Genomic DNA, 18,931 nt, shown 5'->3' with positions numbered 1-18,931 from the left:
CGATATCACGATGTGTGATGAACTTGGCTGAAGGTGCGAGATTCGGAAGTATAATCACGTAAGCAAGAGATATCTCTGTATAGCATTGGCACTGAGATAGCGATTTGTCCGTTCCTTTGATGGCGAGACTAATACGAAAGAAGCATTTGCGGTGCATGCGCGCATCCTGCAAGCAAGGTATCATGAACCCTTCCGCTCATTCGGGTCAGCCCGGCCTGGCCTATGCGTTACATGTCAATAACACATGGGGATTCTTGATGATACGTTCCCCTCAATACTACCCTGGCATCCCAAATGTGGCCACATGAAGTTGCTCGGTGCGGCTGGTATAGCTTGAAGATACATGGTGGGTGGATATTGACAGAAGGATGAAAACAAACCCAAACCAAAATGGGAGTAAATATTGAAATGGGGGGAGTTTTTAACTTTGAACCAGCAAGCACGGGCCGAACGGCAGCTACTCCACTTAACCGCTTATGCAGGTCCCACTCACAGTGGGTGGGTACCTGCAGTCTTGATGGATTCACGCCTCTTGCCTCTTACCAGTACTTAGTATCGATGAGATGGGATACTGACAACTGCAAATGATAGTGGTATCAAGCGATGGGACGAGACCTTATGGGTTTTTAAAGTGAATTTTCTTGTTCAACTATCAGGTAGGTAGACATTAGCTCGCCAGTCAGCCAGTAATGGTAAATGGACTTTTTCCTGCCATCTTTCTTTACCCGCTCCATGGAGAGCTACTCTATGTAGCCATGGGAAGTTTACAAACATCGTCACAACCCACCATCAAAATGTGACAGTGCGTAGCTATTATTCAATTTTAAAATTGCAATCACAAATATGTCAATTTCTGCTTATCTACCTATTTGTCCGGTCGAGTGATTGCATAGTTCGTCACTTGAGCTCTGTTCCAATTACGTACAGGGTAGCTACATTCGAAAGCGAAGAATGAATGCCAAAAGGATGTCCAAACAAGAAAGTGAACAAATTGCCCCTGGACCTTTGTTTCTTCCTTATTGAGATAAAGTAGACTCTGAAGTACCTCCTGGGGAGTTTATATGGATAAATAAATTGGCGTTGCATTAATCGTGATTTCCAGTCATTCTTGAATTGAAGCATAAACAATGACGATTGCAAGGATTCGATTGAGCTATGAGATAGATTGCTTCCGCTTTCAACTTTTGGATACTATAAAGTACCTTTGTCCATTACCCTTGTACAAACGCATCTTCTGTTTACTTCTTCGGAGGACTCCACGTAGCCACTTGCTTCCTCAGCTCCCGCTTAAGGATCTTGCCACTCGCACTCTTGGGAAGTTCATCAACGAATATGATGCGATCCTGCAGACGACAAACCTCGGGCAGCTCCAGATCGTTGTGCTCCTGTATTATCTTCCGAAGATCGGCCTCGCTCTTTTCGCGTGCGTATGAAGGCTCTCGAACGATGAAAGCTAAAGCTCTTTCGCCCGCTACCTCGTCAGCGATACCGATGACGGCAGTTTCGGCGACAGCAGCATGCTTGGTTAGGTGGTCCTCGATCTGGCCTGGGGCAACCTGATTGCCCTGAATAATGTACGTCAGTAATTGGTAAATGCATGAGTAGGAATACCTATGCTTTCTCTGTGACTTACCTTGACTTTGATCATATCACGGATGCGATCAACGATAAACAAATGTTGCTCGCCATTAGGCGAAATACGGAAGAGACCGACATCTCCAGTTGGCCACCAAAATTCCTCATCTTTAGGGGGAGGGAGGAGTGCCTCGTCGGCATGGTCGACGTAACCAAGAAGACCACTAGGAGATTCGATCTCGATCTCACCCATCGCCTCAAGACCTTCGACGATGCGGCCATCATCATCTCTTAGTCGGATGCGGACGCCAGGAAGCAAAACTCCACTCGACCCTGGGAAAATATCTTTTGGAGAGGAGAGAGATCCAATACCACAACCCTCAGTTTGACCTAGATGAATTGTTAGGCATTTCTTGACTCTGAGGATAATGCGACGTACCCCATCCTGGAATGATTTGCCAATTTGGGCGCGCGGCTTGCATCTTTAAGAAGGCCTCCTTTGTGAGAGGTCCGCCACCGTTAACGATATATCGAACCGAGCTCATGTCGAATCTATCCAAAATAGACGCATTACGTGATAAAGCGTTGATGATGGGTGGAACCTGTATCAATGCAATCAGCTTATGTTAGGATATTGCTGAGAGCCTGGCTGAATCTCAAATGCCGTTTTAGTTGGAGATACTAACTAGGTAAAGCGTGTTGATACGATGTTTGCCAATGGAAATGAGGATTTCCATCATGTTAAAGCCACTATGAACCACAGTGCTATCACCACGCCATGTAAAGGTATGTGTGATCAAGAGACCGTAGATGTGGTTGAACGGCAAGAAAGCCAGAGTAACCTCAGAGGCGGGCCCCTTTGTGGCCTCTATGAACAATCCAGCCTGAAGAATGCTGGCAATGATGTTCTCATGTGTGATTGCAACAACACGCTGGAAAATGGCAAAAGAATTCGATCAGTAACAAACACTACAGGGCAATGAGGGTGAGTGATGTTTACCTGGAAACCAGATGTGCCACTGGTGGTACAGTAGTACGCCACACGTTGACTTGCTTCGCCTTCTGATAAGGAAGTCTTTTCAAGTGGAGGTAAATCTTTACCCACCGCCATCAAATCATCAAGAGTAGACATCTTGGGTGAGTCTTGCGATGTCTCTGGCACTGCCGTCTGCTGAGATTTGGGGGCCTCTGAGAAGCTGTAGAATGGCACACTCGAAGACAAAGAGCTCTTCTGAAAGGCTTCTTTTCCGAGAGCAAGAAGATCTTGAGATACAAACATGGCAAATGGTGGCACACGATCCATGTGAGCGGCCATTTCATCAGCTGAGCTTGTAGGCTGTAGCATGAGACACCCACCACCAATGCGATGGATGGCCCATGATAGAATCAGGGTGTCGACCTAGAGAGAGACCAATTAGACTTTGTTCAGATATAAGACTTGGAGATTACCAACACAGTTCGAAGCCAAGATGGCAACGGTTTTGTGCCACTTCTGTTCGGGGGCAATGTGCCATGCTGAGCTCAATGCTGCCGCCATCTGGCCAAGGCGAGCTTCAATATCGTCGATAGTCCATTTTCGATCAATGGCTGCCTCAATGAAGAGTGAATCGGAAGCACCTTGTCTTTCACGCCGTTTTGCCAGACAAAAGTCGCCGATTGTCTGTTGAAGCGGCAGAGGAGATGGTAACGCCGGAGCGTAAGCTGGTGCAGTAAAGATCATGATGAACGATGACCAACAGTGAATGAAGCACGGTTTAATCTGACGTAGGCGCTTTGGAGATGTTTTATTTAGTCTCGTGCTTTCCGCACATGCAAATCTAGCTACCTACGATTTATGTCTAGTTCTCGCTATCCGACATCTGGCGCTTTGCATGAATCCATCCATGTACACGAGGCGGAGTGGGCATCACCCGCAATCCTTGAGTACATACATATACAAACCCCTGGAACCAATAATGATTATTACCGTGTACAATTACCAGATTCGAATGCATCGCAACCAGCCCATTGGTGCATGATACTCAATGCAAATGCCTAGACACCACGGAGAATAAGATAATACAGCCTGCATCTTGATTTTGGCTTAGCTTTCAACAAAACTCTTAGAAGAGTCCTTAGCTGATCCTAGCAATAACGGCCCTAAAATGAGCCCCAAATGTACCAGGTATGCATGGGGCATAAGTAGGACAATTCTGTAAGTCTTACTGCCCCACTTGTTACCTTGAGTTGGTGTAAATAACACTGGATCTTCCTACGGAATTCCCTTATTTCTTATTGTCAATAACAGATCCATTTGCTTTCACCTCCCTCTCCCCAGCATGCCACCCTACCCCGTGAACCTTTCAGATATGATAACTCCACAGTACTCGGTATCCCTGGCGTGCTGGCCATTGTTCCAGAACACCAGCTTCTTGTGTCTAATTTTATTCTCCTGACCCATTAATTCCTCACTTGGTGTCAGATCCTACCCATCCATCCCCTATACCGTCCAGGAAAACACCAAATGGCTAACCATCAGGCTCGCCAGAGTGAAAGCAGCGAACAAACAGTGGTACCAGAGCCTCAATCGACCAAGAAGAAATCGAACCTTACCAACTATCTAAGAGTTTTTGCTTATGCGACAAGATGGGACTTTTGCGTGTATGTGGTTGGCGCACTGGCGTCCATTGGAGTCGGCGTGACGATGCCGTTGATGAACGTTGTCCTGGGACAGCTCGTCGGCGATTTCAGCGACACGGTCCAAGATCCATATAATATGGATTTGGACAGCTTCAAGTCGATGCTGCAAAAACAGTCTTTGTACATTGTTGGACTCTTCTTGGGCCGTTGGTTTCTAAACTCGATCAACAAATTCTGCTTCAGGATGATTGGAATTCGTCTATCATCAGCTATTCGCCATCACTATTTACGGTCTTTATTTGCTCAATCCATCCATGTCATTGACTCAATGCCGCCAGGCTCGGCTGCAACTGCTATCACTGCAACATCCAATACTTTACAAATCGGAGTATCGGAACGTCTGGGAACTTTCGTGACATACGTGTCCACCATCATTGCCGCTATAGCTGTTGCATTTACTTGGAGCTGGAGTCTGACGGTCGTTTCAGCGTCACTACTTCTCTATATCGCTATCATCATCGCTATCGTTGTGCCGATATACCTAAAGGCAAATGCTGCTACGCTCGAAGCAGATGCACAAGGCACGGCCATTGCAAGTGAGGCTTTGCAAGGGATTCGGCTAGTCAATGCATGTGGTGCTCACGAGCGCATCATCTCCAGGTACAGTAAATGGGTTACCAAGGCTATGGAGCGATCGCAAAGGGTTGCCCCCATTATCGGCGCTCAGACGGGCTTAGTAGTATGTTTTAACCTCCTTTTCCATCGTTGTAAATCAAGTGCATCGAGCTGATTGCGTATACAGTTCTTTGGCATATTTGGTGTATTCGGTCTTGCTTTCTGGTACGGCACGCAACAGTTCATCCATGGCGTTATAAAGAACGTGGGGGTAGTCATCATTGTGTTGACGTCGGTTATGCTGATATTATTTGCCTTCTCATACCTGGAACAGCCAATTATGGCCATAAGTCAAGCTATGGTTGCTGCCACTGAGCTATTCAAAGTGATCGACGCGCCTTTGCCGCCAATGGGCTCTCTCACACCTGACATCAATTCGAAAGATCTAATATTTGAGGATGTAACCTTTGAGTATCCAAGCCGGCCCGGAGCTCGAGTGTTGGACGGTCTTTCGTTCCGCATTCAAGCGGGTCAGAATACTGCACTTGTTGGTCCATCTGGTTCTGGAAAGAGCACGATTGTTGGCCTGCTAGAAAGATGGTACTCTTTGAAGCATTCTCAAGCCCTTCCTGAAGCAGCCACACCGCCGTCCTCGAAAGAAGGAGAGCTCGACAGCCATGACAAGCCAAAACATGAGCGAAGCACATACGAAGTACCCGTCATGTCACCGACCAACTTGACTGGTGGTTTGTCCGGATCTATCAGCATTGGTGTTCACGGCTTGGATGATCTCGAAGCAAAGTGGTGGAGGGCACAGATCGGTTTGGTTCAACAAGAACCTTTTCTGTTTAACAGCTCCATCTTTGAGAACGTCGCGAATGGTCTTCTCGGTACCGAATGGGAAAATGAGTCCGAGGCTAAGAAAAGGGAAATGGTCCATGATGCATGCCAAGAAGCATATGCTCATGAATTCATTTGCCGTCTACCAGATGTAAGTTTCCACCAATTATCCGTATTTACGACACGAACAGCTCTTCTAACCACGAGATTGTCTATCTAGGCGTACGACACACGCGTAGGAGACGGCGGCGCAAAGCTATCTGGCGGCCAGAAGCAGCGTATTGCTATTGCCCGCAGCATCATCAAAAAGCCACAAATTATGATTCTCGATGAAGCCACCTCTGCAATCGATGCAAAAAGCGAGAAAATAGTCCAAGCAGCCCTCGATCAAGCCACTAAAGCCCGTACAACTATCACTATTGCCCATCGTCTTTCTACCATACAGAAGGCAGACCATATTGTCGTGCTCAGCAAGGGTCGTGTTGTCGAGGAGGGCACACACAAGAGTCTCATGGAGCACGAAAATGGGGTGTACTATAGTTTGGTCCAGGCACAATCACTTCGACTGTCAACGTCAACCACGGATGGCACAGATCCTGACGTCCCATCCACGACATATGTCGAGCTGAAGAGTGCTGCCGTCGACATTGAACAACCGTTGGAGGTTTACAACGATAACAAAAACAGCCCCGACGTTGAACCTGAGGTACTACGGACACTAACACAGTCTTTTGTAAAGTTGCTTCATGGTCTTCGCTCACAATGGCCCTCTTTTCTCCTTATCGCCATCGCATCCATCGGTGTTGGCGCAGCCACCCCGCTCCAAGCCTGGCTCTTTGCCAAAGCCGTTATTGTCTTTGTCTCACCTAGCGATGATTTGAAGAAAGAGGGCGACTTTTGGGGATTTATGTGGCTCGCGCTAGCAGGAGGTGTCGGTGTTGCTTACTTCTTCCAATGTTGGACCAGCCTGAGTCTTCAATATTATGTTGGCGCAACAACAAGGGAAAGTTATCTCCGCGACATGTTACATCAAGAACTACGCTTCTTTGACGACGACAGTCGCTCTTCAGGCGCTTTGATTGGGCGTATCGCGGGCGATCCCAAACAAGTCGAAGGGGTCTTCGGGATGAACTTGGCTTCCGCAACCAGCAGCGTTTTCACTATCGTCGGCTGCCTCATTATCTCACTCACATTTGGCTGGAAGCTTGGTCTTGTAGGATTATGCGTCACGGTTCCTATAATGATGGTGTCCGGGTTTTGGAAGTTTCGGCATGAGCTCCAATTCGACCAAATGAATGCGGCTGTATTCGCAGAGAGCTCACAGTTTGCTTCAGAGGCCATCGGAGCTATGCGAACAGTATCATCACTGACCATGGAATCTGCTATTAACAACCGTTATAAGCAACTATTAGACGGTCATGTTGAAGCAGCACGGCGAAAAGCTCAATGGACTGCTATTATTTTCGGCTTCGCCGAGAGCGCTACACTTGGATGCCAAGCACTTATCCTCTGGTATGGAGGTAGGCTAATCTCCAGTGGCGAATATAGCCTTGAGGCTTTCATGGTCTCTTACATGGCCATCATCAACGGCGTGGAATACGCTGGTCAAATCCTAGGCGTAGCCCCGAGCGCTGCACAAGCTGCTGCTGCTGCAAACCGTATCCTTGATGTTCAAAACTCTAATCGGTCCTCGCAAGAGGCAGCGAAGAGTAGCCCGACGGTGGAGGATACGGAAGGCGGAGTGGAAATTGAACTCCGCAATGTTTCCTTCAAATATCCCACACGAAATGTCTCTATATACAACAACCTTGGTCTTACTATCAAGAAGGGTCAGTACGCAGCTCTTGTCGGGCCATCCGGGTGTGGCAAGACAACAATAGTCTCTTTACTGGAACGTTTCTACGACTTGGAGCCAAACCATGGCGAGATTCTCTGGAACGGGACGAATATCAACGATTTCGGCGTGTATCAGTATCGACAGCATTTGTCTCTTGTTTCTCAAGAGCCCATTCTCTTTCGAGGGACTATAAGAGACAATATCCTATTTGGAGTGTCTGACCCGAGTTCTGTCTCAGAGGAAAGAATTCACGAGGTTTGTCGCGACGTCTTCATTCACGACGTTATCGTCTCACTACCAGACGGGTATAACACCGAGATCGGTGCCATGTCTCTATCTGGTGGTCAGAAGCAGCGTATCGCCATCGCCCGTGCCTTGATTCGTGATCCGAAACTTCTCCTGCTTGACGAAGCCACCTCAGCGTTGGATTCTGAGTCGGAGAAGATTGTGCAAGCTGCGTTTGAGAAGGCGCGAAAAGGAAGAACTATGGTTGCCGTGGCACATCGGCTTGCGACAATACAAGATGCTGATATCATTTTTGTGTTTGATCAAGGTATGGTTGTTGAGAAAGGCACCCACAGTGAACTTCTCCAAAAGCGTGGTATATACTGGGATATGGTAAGTTTCCCCGTCATCGCTTGTATCTGTTGGCTAACCCATAAACCATTCAGTGCCAAACTCAAGCTCTGGATCAATAGTTCGTCTGATATGGGATCCGGGGATAGGGCAGGCGTTTGAGTTTAAATGCTCGAATAATAGCGATCCAAGTCTATAAATCCATAACACATTGCCCGATCATAGACGCGCCCACCTTACGCTGTTGGAAATGTTTCAATGGTCAACTGACTGAATTATGTAAAATATCTTATTCAATGATACAATGTACAATCTTTTATGTACATTCTGTTTTTTAAGGAGTGTTTCCTAGTAACTTTTTACTTTCTGTCAAGTTCAAGTTCAAATCCTTTCCTGTGCTATATAATGTTCAAAAGTCATATTAACCCCAAGTCCCCTCAAACCCATACTCCATACTACAAAAACGTAAAATTTGTTGAAGTTGCACTTAATCCTCGTCGTCCTCGGGAGCCAGCATCTCCATGGCTGCTGTGACAGTCGCAATTGTCTTTGTGACAGAATCAACCTGCGACCATTAGTAGCTGCCTTCATCAGGAAGAGCAAATGATTCTTACGTTTCTCGGATCAAAGATGCTAAAGTGGTGACCCTGGATCGGATAACTCTCTTTGATAACTGAAGACCCAGCTCGCTCGTTCCAACCCAAGGTAGGACTATCTCTGAACTGGTCGACCAAGGACAAAGCTACGTGGTCACTATCCACGTCGTCGCCAGCACACAGCATTACGGTATAGGGTTGCGGCTCTCGTCGCCACACAGGAATTTTCCATTTATGCAACATTGTTACCGTTTGCAACATGGATTTCTCGACATCGCTTCGAGTCGAGGCTGGACCATCTTCCGAGGGAGGAGATTCGAGAGCGAGGGAGAGTGCATGACGATAATCAGGGAAGGGGCTATCGATCATGAGAATGCCCGCGACGTCCACCTTGGGATCTCGAGAGAAGATCCATGCGACTTGGAGTGCAGTCATGCCTCCGAGAGACCAGCCTAGATCTTTCGTTAGTCACGTCCTCGTCGAATATGTCTTATCTATGTGTATATACCGCCAAGCAGAATAGCTCCTTCTGCGACTGTAGATTTAATGAGAGCATAGTACCGGCGACTCATATCCTGAAGACTTTCATCACTGCTGGCTTTGATACGCGAGTGTGCGATGGCGTATACATCACGTCCCAGGAGACCAAGAGCGAGATAGTTAGAAATGGTACCGCTAGCATCGTGAAACAGAAAGAGTGGACTGGCATTCGACCCAGCAGGTCGCTTCTGAATTTGGCGAATCATGGTTGCTTGTAATTATCGTGACAATAAAACGATAGTACTGGAGGTTGAAGCAACAAGGAAAAGATCTCCCTGGCTGGCGGATGATCTCGTGGGGCTAGTTGATGAGAACGATTCTTTGCCAGTAGCAAGACAGGGACAGACTCCATCGACTGAGGGAATTTCCCGTCGTAAGCCATGAACGTTCATGACGGCTAGGCATGTGTGGTCTAGGTCAATGATGAGATCTGAGTACTCAACCAAGTATACCGAATAGGTATGCTGTAAGCCGTCAATAATGAGAATGACAATAAAGAGATGATATCTTGAGACAGAGTTATTCATGTAATAAGTGGGGTAATGGAACGAGCAGGGGTATGGTGCGCTAGGCTGGGATCTTGCCTTTCGAGGCTCTGCATAGCTGCCATATTAGGAAACTCTTGACATGGGTGGGTGTAGTTCTAGCACTGAATGAACGGCTCAAATACACTCCCTCCGTTCGTGACTGAGAAATATCACCTTAGAGGATGTCTAGTTTAGCTCTTACGAGTGTATCTCTTGATTGAAGGAAATGCTTTTGATTAATGGTCTTGAAGTCATTTGAAGAGGAGGAACTGTTGTGAAAAAATATCTATTAAACTTGATCGGGGTTCACCAAATGGGCTTCCTAGCTACTGACTGTTACTGTGACTCTGTTTGAAAATCACATTTCGCGAGAACCCCTCTTTCAGTAGACAGCTTATGCGACCAGAAATAGATATCTGACAATGGTATGTTCAACGTTACATTGGGTTCTTTGAAAAAGATCCTTTGCCTCGGTTCGGAGATTCCGTGGCTATGGCCATGGGAGAATACATCCACTATCATTGCCTGTTCGAATGCAGATAGACACTGGTAACGGGAGCTGAATAACCGTAATAGGAACGGTGAATGTCATTATCATTGATGGTGGGCCGGGCTTGGCCTACCTATTCTAGTCACAACCAAGCATGCTGGTATAATCAACCTCTTGATCACCTCAGCCTTGTAGTCTGTTGTATACTATAATACATCGTCCCGATTTTTTCTGTATACTCCATGTTGTCTCTGTAAACTACAATCCTAACTAATTGCGAACAAAATGGCTCCCAACATGTCAGCTCCAGAGCCAATTGCCATCATTGGCATGAGTTGCCGCTTTCCGGGTGGTGCTTCGGAGCCATCCCGTCTGTGGGACACCCTCTCTGAGGGAAAATCGGCATGGAGTGAAGTTCCCGAAGACAGATTTAATATGAAAGCCTTTTACCAACGCGGAGATCCTCATGCAAGCACGACTAATACTGCTGGAGGTCACTTCCTGGATGAAGACCTGTCCAAGTTTGACAGCAACTTCTTTGGAGTGAAACCTCTGGAGGCTCGAGCCTGGGATCCTCAACAACGTCTTACTCTAGAGCTTGCGTACGAAGCATTTGAGAATGCTGGCTTGACCATACCGCAGCTTTGGGGATCCAACACTGGCGTGTATGTTGGTCAATGGAGTTCAGACTACAGTGAAGTTCTGGCGAGAGATCCAGAATATCAGGAACTCTATCATACTCTCGGCGCTGGTCCAGCAATTACATCCAACAGAGTCTCATTCTTCTTCAATCTGAGAGGCCCCAGTTTCACGGTCGACACGGGCTGCTCATCAAGTCTTGTCGCATTGCACAATGCCGTGCAGAGTCTGCGCAATGGTGAGAGTACCATGAGTCTTGTCGGCGGTGTCAACGTCTTGCTGGATCCTCAGCGTTTTACGTACCAGAGCAAGCTCAAAATGTTCTCGCCCGATGGTCGTTCTTTCTCATTTGATCATCGCGCCAATGGTTATGGAAGAGGAGAAGGTTGTGGATGCGTCGTCTTGAAACCACTTTCACTCGCCGTCAAGGATGGCGACCGAATTCGAGCAGTGATTCGAAACTCCGCATTGAACCAAGACGGCAGAACGCCTCAGGGCATCAGTGTCCCAAGTATGAACGCGCAGGAGGAATTGATCCGACGGGCGTATGCTGAGGTTGGGCTGGTTCCCACCGAGACAGACTATGTCGAGGCCCACGGAACAGGTACTGCCGTTGGTGATCCAATCGAGGCTCAAGCTATTGCTTCTGTGCTTGCTCAAACCAGGAAGCCAGGACAAGAGCCGCTGTCTCTATCTTCAGTTAAAGGAAACATCGGTCACACGGAAAGTGCCGCTGGTATTGCGGGACTGATCAAGTCCGTCTTGATGCTCGAGAACCAGGCTATCCCCCCTCAGGTTAATTATGAGAAGCCGAACCCCAAGATCCCGCTGGATAAATGGAATCTACAGGTAAGTTTATCAGAGATAATTCAGCAGAAAACGGACAGGCTAACTCTTGTCTCAGATCCCGACTCGCTTCGAGGAGAAGCCACTTCACCGCATCTCTGTGAATAGGTAAAGGAAATAGTCCAATTTTATCGAAGTCCTTCATTGCTAATTTACTTGGTAGTTTTGGATATGGAGGCACGAACGCTCATGTGATTGTCGATCGCGCGGGCGAACATAATTACAGCAACGGTACGAACGGTACAAATGGTGCCCATCATCACAATGGCACCAACGGCTCAAATGGTACTAATGGCACTAATGGCTTCCACAATACTGAGAGCATATCCGATATTGCCTCGGAAAGGCCTCGTGTTTTCGTGTTGAGCGGTGCTGAAGAGCAGAGCTGCCATCAAAATGCAGAGCGCCTTGCACAATATCTTACTAAACTTCCAGCATCTCTGTTGGAGGACTCGGATGAGTTTCTTGATAAGCTGGCTGTGTCGGTCAACAAACGCACTGTCCATGACTACAGTTCTTCTATCATTGCTTATGACGGAGAGGACTTGCTTGCACAGCTTGATGTCCTGCAGCAGACACCTGTCGCAATCAGAGCACCTGTCAAGGCAGGAGCTCGCGTCGGATATGTCTTTGGAGGTCAAGGGGCCCAATACTATAACATGGGCCGGGAAATGATCAAGTCTTGGACACCTTTCCGTCAATCTCTGGACAGAGCCAACGCCCATCTCAAGACTATGGGATGTCAATGGGATCTTCTTACCGAGCTGGGCCATGAAAAGGCTCAGGACTCACATGTTGATGAGCCAGAATATGGACAGACTCTCTCGACTGCCATTCAGCTAGCTCTAGTCGATACGCTGGTCGCTGTGAAGATGCGTCCGACGTCCGTTGTTGGTCACTCTAGTGGAGAAATTGCTGCGGCTTATGCTGCTGGTGCCCTCTCCTTTGAAGACGCACTGACAGTGGCGTATCATCGTGGTCGTCTCACATCTCAGTTGATCCGTACTGGCATTTCCGGTGGTATGCTTGCCGTGGGCTCATCACCTGATACAATTCAAGACTACATTGAACAGGTCAAGGCAACTACCAAAGCCAATGTGAAGATCGCTTGCTACAATAGTCCAACAAGTGTCACGCTTTCTGGCGACAGCGAAGCTATTAATGCCATCGCCGAACTTCTCCAGGACGATGATGTTTTCAATCGCAAGTTAAAGACACAGGGAGCTGCGTATCACTCACAGATGATGCAGGCGATGGAGGAAGAGTACCGATCCGCCATCGCGCATATTCAGCCACGCCCCGTGGATGCATCAGTTACCATGATGTCCTCGCTGCTAGGAAAGAAACTGCCAGCCGGTTTCCTGTTGGATGGGGAGTACTGGGCTCGAAACCTTGTGTCGCCAGTTCTCTTCGCTGGAGCTCTGAGGGGTATCATGGTAGGCGATGAACATGATGGGACATCACAGCATAGTCCTCAGGTCGATCTCCTTCTCGAGATAGGCCCTCATGCGACAATGCAAGGTGCAGTCAAGGAAACATTGAAGGGACTGGGATCTTCAGTTCGCATCCAATACCTGTCTTGTCTAAAGAGAAAGGCAAGCGCAGCCGAAAACATGCTGCGCACCCTGGCTGATCTGTTTGCCCTGGGTGCCCCTGTTGACCTCCATTATGCAAACGTCGGATTCCGCACAAGCTTGCCATCCATCCTGAATGATTTGCCGCCCTATGCATTCAACCATGACCAGCGTCTCTGGCATGATGGCCGTATATCCCATGAGTTCACTCACCGACAGTTCCTCCCTCATGAGCTTCTGGGCAACCTGTCCGCCGATGTTAATCATACTGAGCCCAGGTGGCGCCGTTTCTTGAGGCTGAAGGAGCTCCCTTGGCTGCAACATCACGTTGTGCAAGGTCAAGTTATCTTCCCAGCAGCCGGTTATCTGGCAATGGCCATGGAAGCTATGCGCCGCTTCACGGCATTTGAGACTGAGAATCAGCCTAAGGCGACTGCCGGCTATTCATTCCGCAACACTAGCTTTTCGAAAGCTCTTGTACTCAGAGAGGACGATGCGGATACCGAGATCTGCCTGTCTCTGCGACCCGAAGCGAGAAGCGCAAGGAACTCATGGCAAGACTGGAAAGAGTTCCGAGTCTTTTCGATATCACCTGGTAAAGGATGGAGTGAACATTGCCGAGGTCGCATTCGCACTGTTGTCGATGAAAGTATCCTTGCAGATGCTCTCAAGGACACAACTGGAGTCAAGGACCGCATCGCCGCCTCGGTTCCCCATCACATCACTCCCAATCGGTTGTATGCCACTGCACGTCAAGTTGGCATGGAATGGTACGCTCCGTTCGACAATGTCGTGAATCTTCAAGCAAGAACCGATTTGAGTGTGGCCACCAACAAAATGCCAACCCTGTTGAGTTCGGCTCATCCATTCGGGCCGTCAACATATGTTGTGCATCCAGGCATGCTTGACTCAACTATTTTCCACGGCCTAGTCGCCAGTGTCCTAGTTGAGCAGGAGGTTAAGGCGCCTGTGGTGCCTACTTTCCTTGAACAGTTTACTGTCTCAACTGCTATACAAGTTCCTGAAGGCGCGGAATTGCGCACTTATTCTGTCTCCCGGGAGGAAGGTTCTTGTTGGAGCGCCCAGGTTGAGTTGAACGGAGAGTCCGTCATGAGCTTCCATGGATTGAGGACCGCTCAACTTCCCAGTGATGTAATAACCACGCGGCCTCATCAATTGGCTCACAGCCCAGAGTGGGTAGGTCATTATCCAAGCATTACACGGGAACAGATCATCGACAATTGCATCAACTCGGTCCCTGCTGGATCTGCTAGACAGCGCAATATCGTCCTCTACGCAGATGTTCGAGCTCACGTAGAACGGGCTCTCAACAAGATCCAGCCAGACCAAGTTGCCTCTGGTCATCAGCAGCCTTGGTACAACTGGATGAAATCATTTTTGGCCACAGAACCTGATTCTGCTGAGACAGTATCCGAGGCTAGAGAGGCAACAAAGTCGGAAAAGTTTGTTGGCTTTGACGCAGTAGAGATCATCGGAGAGAATCTCGAGCAGCTTCTAACAGGCGAGGTCAACTCTCTTTCCCTTCTGTCCACCGATGATATGCTCGGAAGATTGTACTCAGAGGAACGCAATCAACGTTGTTATACACAGATTAGTGCTTACTGCAAGACTATCGGCTTGTACAATCCAGCGTTGAAAATGCTTGAGGTTGGAGGTGGTACAGCTTCCGCTACCTTACCTTTGCTACAGGCATTGTCTCATCAAAGCCATCCGTTGGTCGCGCAGTACGACTTTACGGATCTTTCGACAGCTTTCTTTGCTGCCGCCCGCGAGCGTTTGGGTCAGTATGGCCAAAATGTCAATTATGAGGCCTTCGATCTCGCCCAGAACCCTGAAACCCAAGGTTTCGAACCTGGCAGCTACGATATAATCGTTGCATGCAATGTCGTTCACGCTACTCCCAGCATCGCATCATCTCTGGAGCACATTCGTCAACTCCTTCGTCCGGGCGGAACGCTGGTTCTTATGGAGATTACCAACGGTGATCCCTTCTACCAACTCATCTTTGGTTCCCTTTCCGGATGGTGGTCCGGTGTTGACGAAGGGCGAGAATCCACCGCCATTCTATCAGAGGATGACTGGAAGCAAGTGTTGGCAGAACAAGGCTATCAGCCAGATCCAATCATTGTGGGCGACTATGCTACATCTGAAGGAGGCACGATTAGTGTCATCTTTGCCAAGACTCCGGTTGAGTCTCAACGTGATCATCTTAATGAGACTTCACTGCATTTCGCGACCGGTCTATTTGCCGATTCTTCAGCAGGTTATCTTGACAATGTCGCTGAACACCTCGGACAGAGACCCGAGCTTAGCTTGCGACAAATCACGACCGGCACCTTGGAAAGCATAAAAGATATCGACAGCACTGTGGTTGTGATAGATCCTGAGACAATCGAGGCTCTCGCGGGTCGCATGGACGCATCCCTATGGGAGAAGTTCCAAAAGTGTGCTTTGTCCTGCAAGGGTCTGCTATTGGTTTCTCGAGGCGCAACTGGTAGCTCAGTTGTTCCCGAAGGAGCTTTGGCCGTTGGCTTCGCCCGATCTATGAGATTAGAACAACACGACATCCGATACATCACGCTCGATCTTGACCCAAGTATCAATCACGATGCCAACGAGCTGAGCCGGGTGCTAGCTCAACTCCTGACCTCAGAGACATTCGACTTTGATCGCACTATCTCTGATGCTGACTATGAGTTTGCTGAGCGCAAGGGACAATTGCACGTGAATCGACTATTCCCTAATGTCAATCTCGAGGAGAGTGTAGCACGCTCTACTAGAAGAAGCAAGCCTGAGCAGACCGAGTTCCTGAATCCTTCACGCCCACTCAAGGTCGAGCTCGGCGTGGATGGACTACTCGAGACCTTCCGATGGGTAGACGACCATCAACATGCGCGCAGCTTGGCACCAGACGAAGTTCGCATTGAGTGTCGTGCTGCCAGTATCAACTTCCGTGACGTTCTCATTGCTACTGGTGGACTCGGCGGTGCTGGGACCATGATGAACGACTGTGCCGGTACAGTGGTCGAGGTCGGCAGCAACATGACATCGCGCTATTCAGTTGGTGATCGAGTCTGCAGCTACTATGCTCAGTCTTACAACAACTACCCTATTGTCGATGGGCAGCATTGTGCAAAGATCCCAGACAATGTCTCGTTTGCGCAAGGTGCATCTTTGCCGATCGTGTGGGCAACGACATATCACTCACTTGTCAACGTTGCCAAGCTCAAAGCGGGAGAGTCCATTTTGGTTCATGCTGCTGCTGGAGCGGTCGGTCAAGCCGCTGTCATCCTGGCTCAACATCTTGGGGCCGTGGTGTATGCTACTTGCGGTTCACAGGAGAAGCGTGAACGTCTTGAAAGCATGGGCGTCGACCCTAGCCATATCTTTACAAGTCGCTCTTCCGCCTTCGGCCCTGCCCTTCGTGCCGCTACCAATAACAAGGGCGTCAATGTCATCTTGAACTCTTTGGCCGGTGAGCTATTCCGAGAGTCTCTGGAGTGCCTCACGTCCTTTGGTCGCTTCATTGAGATTGGCAAGAAGGATTTCCTCGACGACGCATTGATGCCAACCAAGTTCTTGCTTCAAAACATCACCTTTGCATGTGTTGATCTAGTCCAGATGATTAATGAGGACAAGCCACTTGTTCACCGATTGCTCAATGATGTAGTCGAATTGGTGGCAAGCGGACAATTGAAGGATGAAGTAAATCTCCAGCTGTACAAGCTGGGAGAAATTGAGTCCGCCTTCCGCCTCATTTCGGCTGGAAAGCATATGGGCAAAGTCATCTTGACAATCGATCAAGGCGAGACTGTTTTGGTACGTGAAATATCTACTCAACTTCCAAGTTTAACCACAAGAAATGCATACTAATACAACGAAATGAACAGGCTCTTCCAGCAACCCCCAACATTCCAAAGCTCCTGCCGGACGCCACCTATCTTTTGGTTGGTGGCTTTGGTGGCCTTGGAGTTCGTCTCATCAGATGGCTTGCTTCAAGAGGCGCAAAGACTATTGTGACCATGTCTCGATCGGGGGCCAAGACCCCTGCTGCAAAGACTTGTATCGAGGAGATGCACAGTATAGGCGTGACAATTGTCGCCAAGTCTTGCGATATATCTTCCAAGGAGGCTCTGGAAGCTGTGGTAAAAGAGCTTCAGGATGTTGACGGACTGAACCCAGTTCGCGGTGTCATCAATGCCGCCATGGCTCTCGAGGTGAGTAGTTCAACGTTCAATTCTCTGCAATAACTGACTTATGTGATATTAGGATGCCATGTTTGATCAGATGACCCATCAGCAATGGGTATCATCGCTAGCACCCAAGGTTGCGGGCACCCGAAACCTAGATGAGGTTCTGCCAAAAGACATGGACTTCTTCGTCGTTTTGTCTTCTATTGCTGGAATCATCGGCCATCAAGCTCAGGCGAACTATGCCGCAGCCTGTACTTTCCAGGATGCTTTCATGCACTACCGCCGAAGCCAAGGCCGAGCCTCATTTGCGGTCGATGTTGGAGTCGTTAGCGATGCTGGCTTTGTAAGTGAGGCTCCGGCTGTCTTCTCCAACATGAAACGCCAGGGCTTCTCTTTCATCTCCGTTGCTGAGCTCCTTGCGACGCTCGATTATGCTCTTAGCAACGACGGGCCAGATTGCCAAGCCAGCATTGGTGTAATGGCTGAGGCCAGTCCCAACAACGCTGAATGGTTAGAGCAGAGGCGAATCTCGCATTTGGTCAAAGACTCTGCTAATGGTGTGGCGGCGTTGGGTGACGGTAGTGGCGGTGATGCAGATCACATTGGCCACATCAGGAGTGCAAAGACAGCCGAGGAGGCTCTCGAGGCTGTGGGACAAGCGGTTCTAGCAGAGTTGAGCAAGTTGACCGTCACTCCGGTGGATCGAATCCTTCCTCACAGGACGCTGGATTCCTATGGTGTCGACTCATTGGTGGCGGTGGAGTTGCGCAATTGGGTTGTGGCAATTGTAGCAGCCGATGTCTCTCTTCTCTTGATTCGTGAGTCTAGGAGCATTGAGGAGCTCATCCACTTGGTTGCAGGAAAGTCAAGATTGGTCCCAGCCAAGCTTCAGGAGGCTGTCTTAAAGTTGGCCTAAAATTCAGTATAGTCGTGATGGATATTGAGTACAAGAATTGATTATTTTCTTATTTCCTTCACCAAGATGGCTCGTCTAACGTCCATGATCCCTTGGTTTCCAGGCCAATGTCGTACGGATATGAAAAGTAGAATCCGATTGCAGTATCCGTAGGAACCTAGCTGTGCAAACTCACTCACACCCACAGGGTTGATGAGACGGTAGCAGGGTTCATCTCAGCCATGAAGATACATACACTGACGGGTAATTAAGCCCTGGCCCTGGGTAAACACCTTTCGATATCCGTAGACTAGCCAATAACCGTAGACTAACTAACAACGTTCCCGACCTTTAGACGCCAACCAGAGCGTCTATGGGTAGGGCGGGCCAGCTCAAGGTAACAGAGCTATTCCACTAGTGACTTCTGTAGCGTCAAGTACTATCTATTCTAGTGTATCTACATAGTACGGAATAGTCTGTGTGCTACATTGATTCGAGATGAGTTTCTGGTTCTTGGTTTCAGACATGATTGGCTAAAAAGGAAGTGA

The 18,931-nt window shown here is 48.6% G+C and overlaps 4 protein-coding genes across 4 annotated transcripts; 2 read left to right on the top strand and 2 right to left on the bottom strand.

Moving 5' to 3' along the window:
- Positions 1 to 1,128: 1,128 nt before the first annotated feature.
- On the bottom strand, positions 1,129 to 3,410 carry EDB82DRAFT_487159 (putative AMP dependent ligase/synthetase). The gene is made up of 6 exons (XM_025730401.2): positions 3,029 to 3,410; positions 2,576 to 2,974; positions 2,262 to 2,507; positions 2,015 to 2,177; positions 1,634 to 1,965; positions 1,129 to 1,565 (listed from the first exon to the last, which is right to left on the bottom strand). Exons 1-6 carry the CDS (start codon positions 3,293 to 3,295, stop codon positions 1,239 to 1,241), a joined length of 1,734 nt encoding a protein of 577 aa, XP_025589529.2. The 5' UTR covers positions 3,296 to 3,410; the 3' UTR covers positions 1,129 to 1,238.
- Positions 3,411 to 3,861: 451 nt separating this feature from the next.
- EDB82DRAFT_487157 (P-loop containing nucleoside triphosphate hydrolase protein) lies at positions 3,862 to 8,381 on the top strand. The gene is made up of 4 exons (XM_025730402.2): positions 3,862 to 4,933; positions 4,997 to 5,800; positions 5,870 to 8,104; positions 8,158 to 8,381. Exons 1-4 carry the CDS (start codon positions 4,079 to 4,081, stop codon positions 8,182 to 8,184), a joined length of 3,921 nt encoding a protein of 1,306 aa, XP_025589530.2. The 5' UTR covers positions 3,862 to 4,078; the 3' UTR covers positions 8,185 to 8,381.
- Positions 8,382 to 9,677, bottom strand: EDB82DRAFT_487154 (Alpha/Beta hydrolase protein). Its single transcript, XM_025730403.2, has 3 exons — positions 9,167 to 9,677; positions 8,677 to 9,110; positions 8,382 to 8,627 (listed from the first exon to the last, which is right to left on the bottom strand). The coding sequence occupies exons 1-3, from the start codon at positions 9,402 to 9,404 to the stop codon at positions 8,550 to 8,552; spliced, it is 750 nt and encodes a 249-aa protein (XP_025589531.1). The 5' UTR covers positions 9,405 to 9,677; the 3' UTR covers positions 8,382 to 8,549.
- Positions 9,678 to 10,512: 835 nt separating this feature from the next.
- On the top strand, positions 10,513 to 18,404 carry EDB82DRAFT_422494 (putative polyketide synthase; the record flags this gene model as incomplete). The annotated part of the gene is made up of 5 exons (XM_065607617.1): positions 10,513 to 11,703; positions 11,759 to 11,808; positions 11,864 to 17,114; positions 17,186 to 17,512; positions 17,565 to 18,404. The coding sequence occupies 5 exons, from the start codon at positions 10,513 to 10,515 to the stop codon at positions 18,402 to 18,404; spliced, it is 7,659 nt and encodes a 2,552-aa protein (XP_065465617.1).
- Positions 18,405 to 18,931: the final 527 nt, after the last annotated feature.

The sequence above is a fragment of the Fusarium venenatum genome, assembly GCF_020744135.1.
Source record: "Fusarium venenatum strain MPI-CAGE-CH-0201 chromosome Unknown EDB82scaffold_1, whole genome shotgun sequence".
In the NCBI taxonomy this organism is placed as follows: Eukaryota; Fungi; Ascomycota; class Sordariomycetes; order Hypocreales; family Nectriaceae; genus Fusarium; species Fusarium venenatum.
Note: the sequence above shows the minus strand (reverse complement) of the source record. Positions and strands in the feature narration are given on the sequence as shown.

Excerpts from the sequence above, each read along its gene's own strand:
- EDB82DRAFT_487159 (XM_025730401.2), bottom strand. The coding sequence starts at position 3,295 with ATGATCTTTACTGCACCAGCTTACGCTCCGGCGTTACCATCTCCTCTG. Across the intron at positions 2,508-2,575 it reads GTGGCACATCTGGTTTCCAG|CGTGTTGTTGCAATCACACA; the intron begins GTAAACATCACT and ends GCCATTTTCCAG. Across the intron at positions 1,566-1,633 it reads GTGATATGATCAAAGTCAAG|GGCAATCAGGTTGCCCCAGG; the intron begins GTAAGTCACAGA and ends TACATTATTCAG.
- EDB82DRAFT_487157 (XM_025730402.2), top strand. The coding sequence starts at position 4,079 with ATGGCTAACCATCAGGCTCGCCAGAGTGAAAGCAGCGAACAAACAGTG. Across the intron at positions 4,934-4,996 it reads GCGCTCAGACGGGCTTAGTA|TTCTTTGGCATATTTGGTGT; the intron begins GTATGTTTTAAC and ends TTGCGTATACAG. Across the intron at positions 5,801-5,869 it reads TCATTTGCCGTCTACCAGAT|GCGTACGACACACGCGTAGG; the intron begins GTAAGTTTCCAC and ends TTGTCTATCTAG.
- EDB82DRAFT_487154 (XM_025730403.2), bottom strand. The coding sequence starts at position 9,404 with ATGATTCGCCAAATTCAGAAGCGACCTGCTGGGTCGAATGCCAGTCCA. Across the intron at positions 9,111-9,166 it reads AGGAGCTATTCTGCTTGGCG|GCTGGTCTCTCGGAGGCATG; the intron begins GTATATACACAT and ends CGAAAGATCTAG. Across the intron at positions 8,628-8,676 it reads GCATCTTTGATCCGAGAAAC|GTTGATTCTGTCACAAAGAC; the intron begins GTAAGAATCATT and ends TAATGGTCGCAG.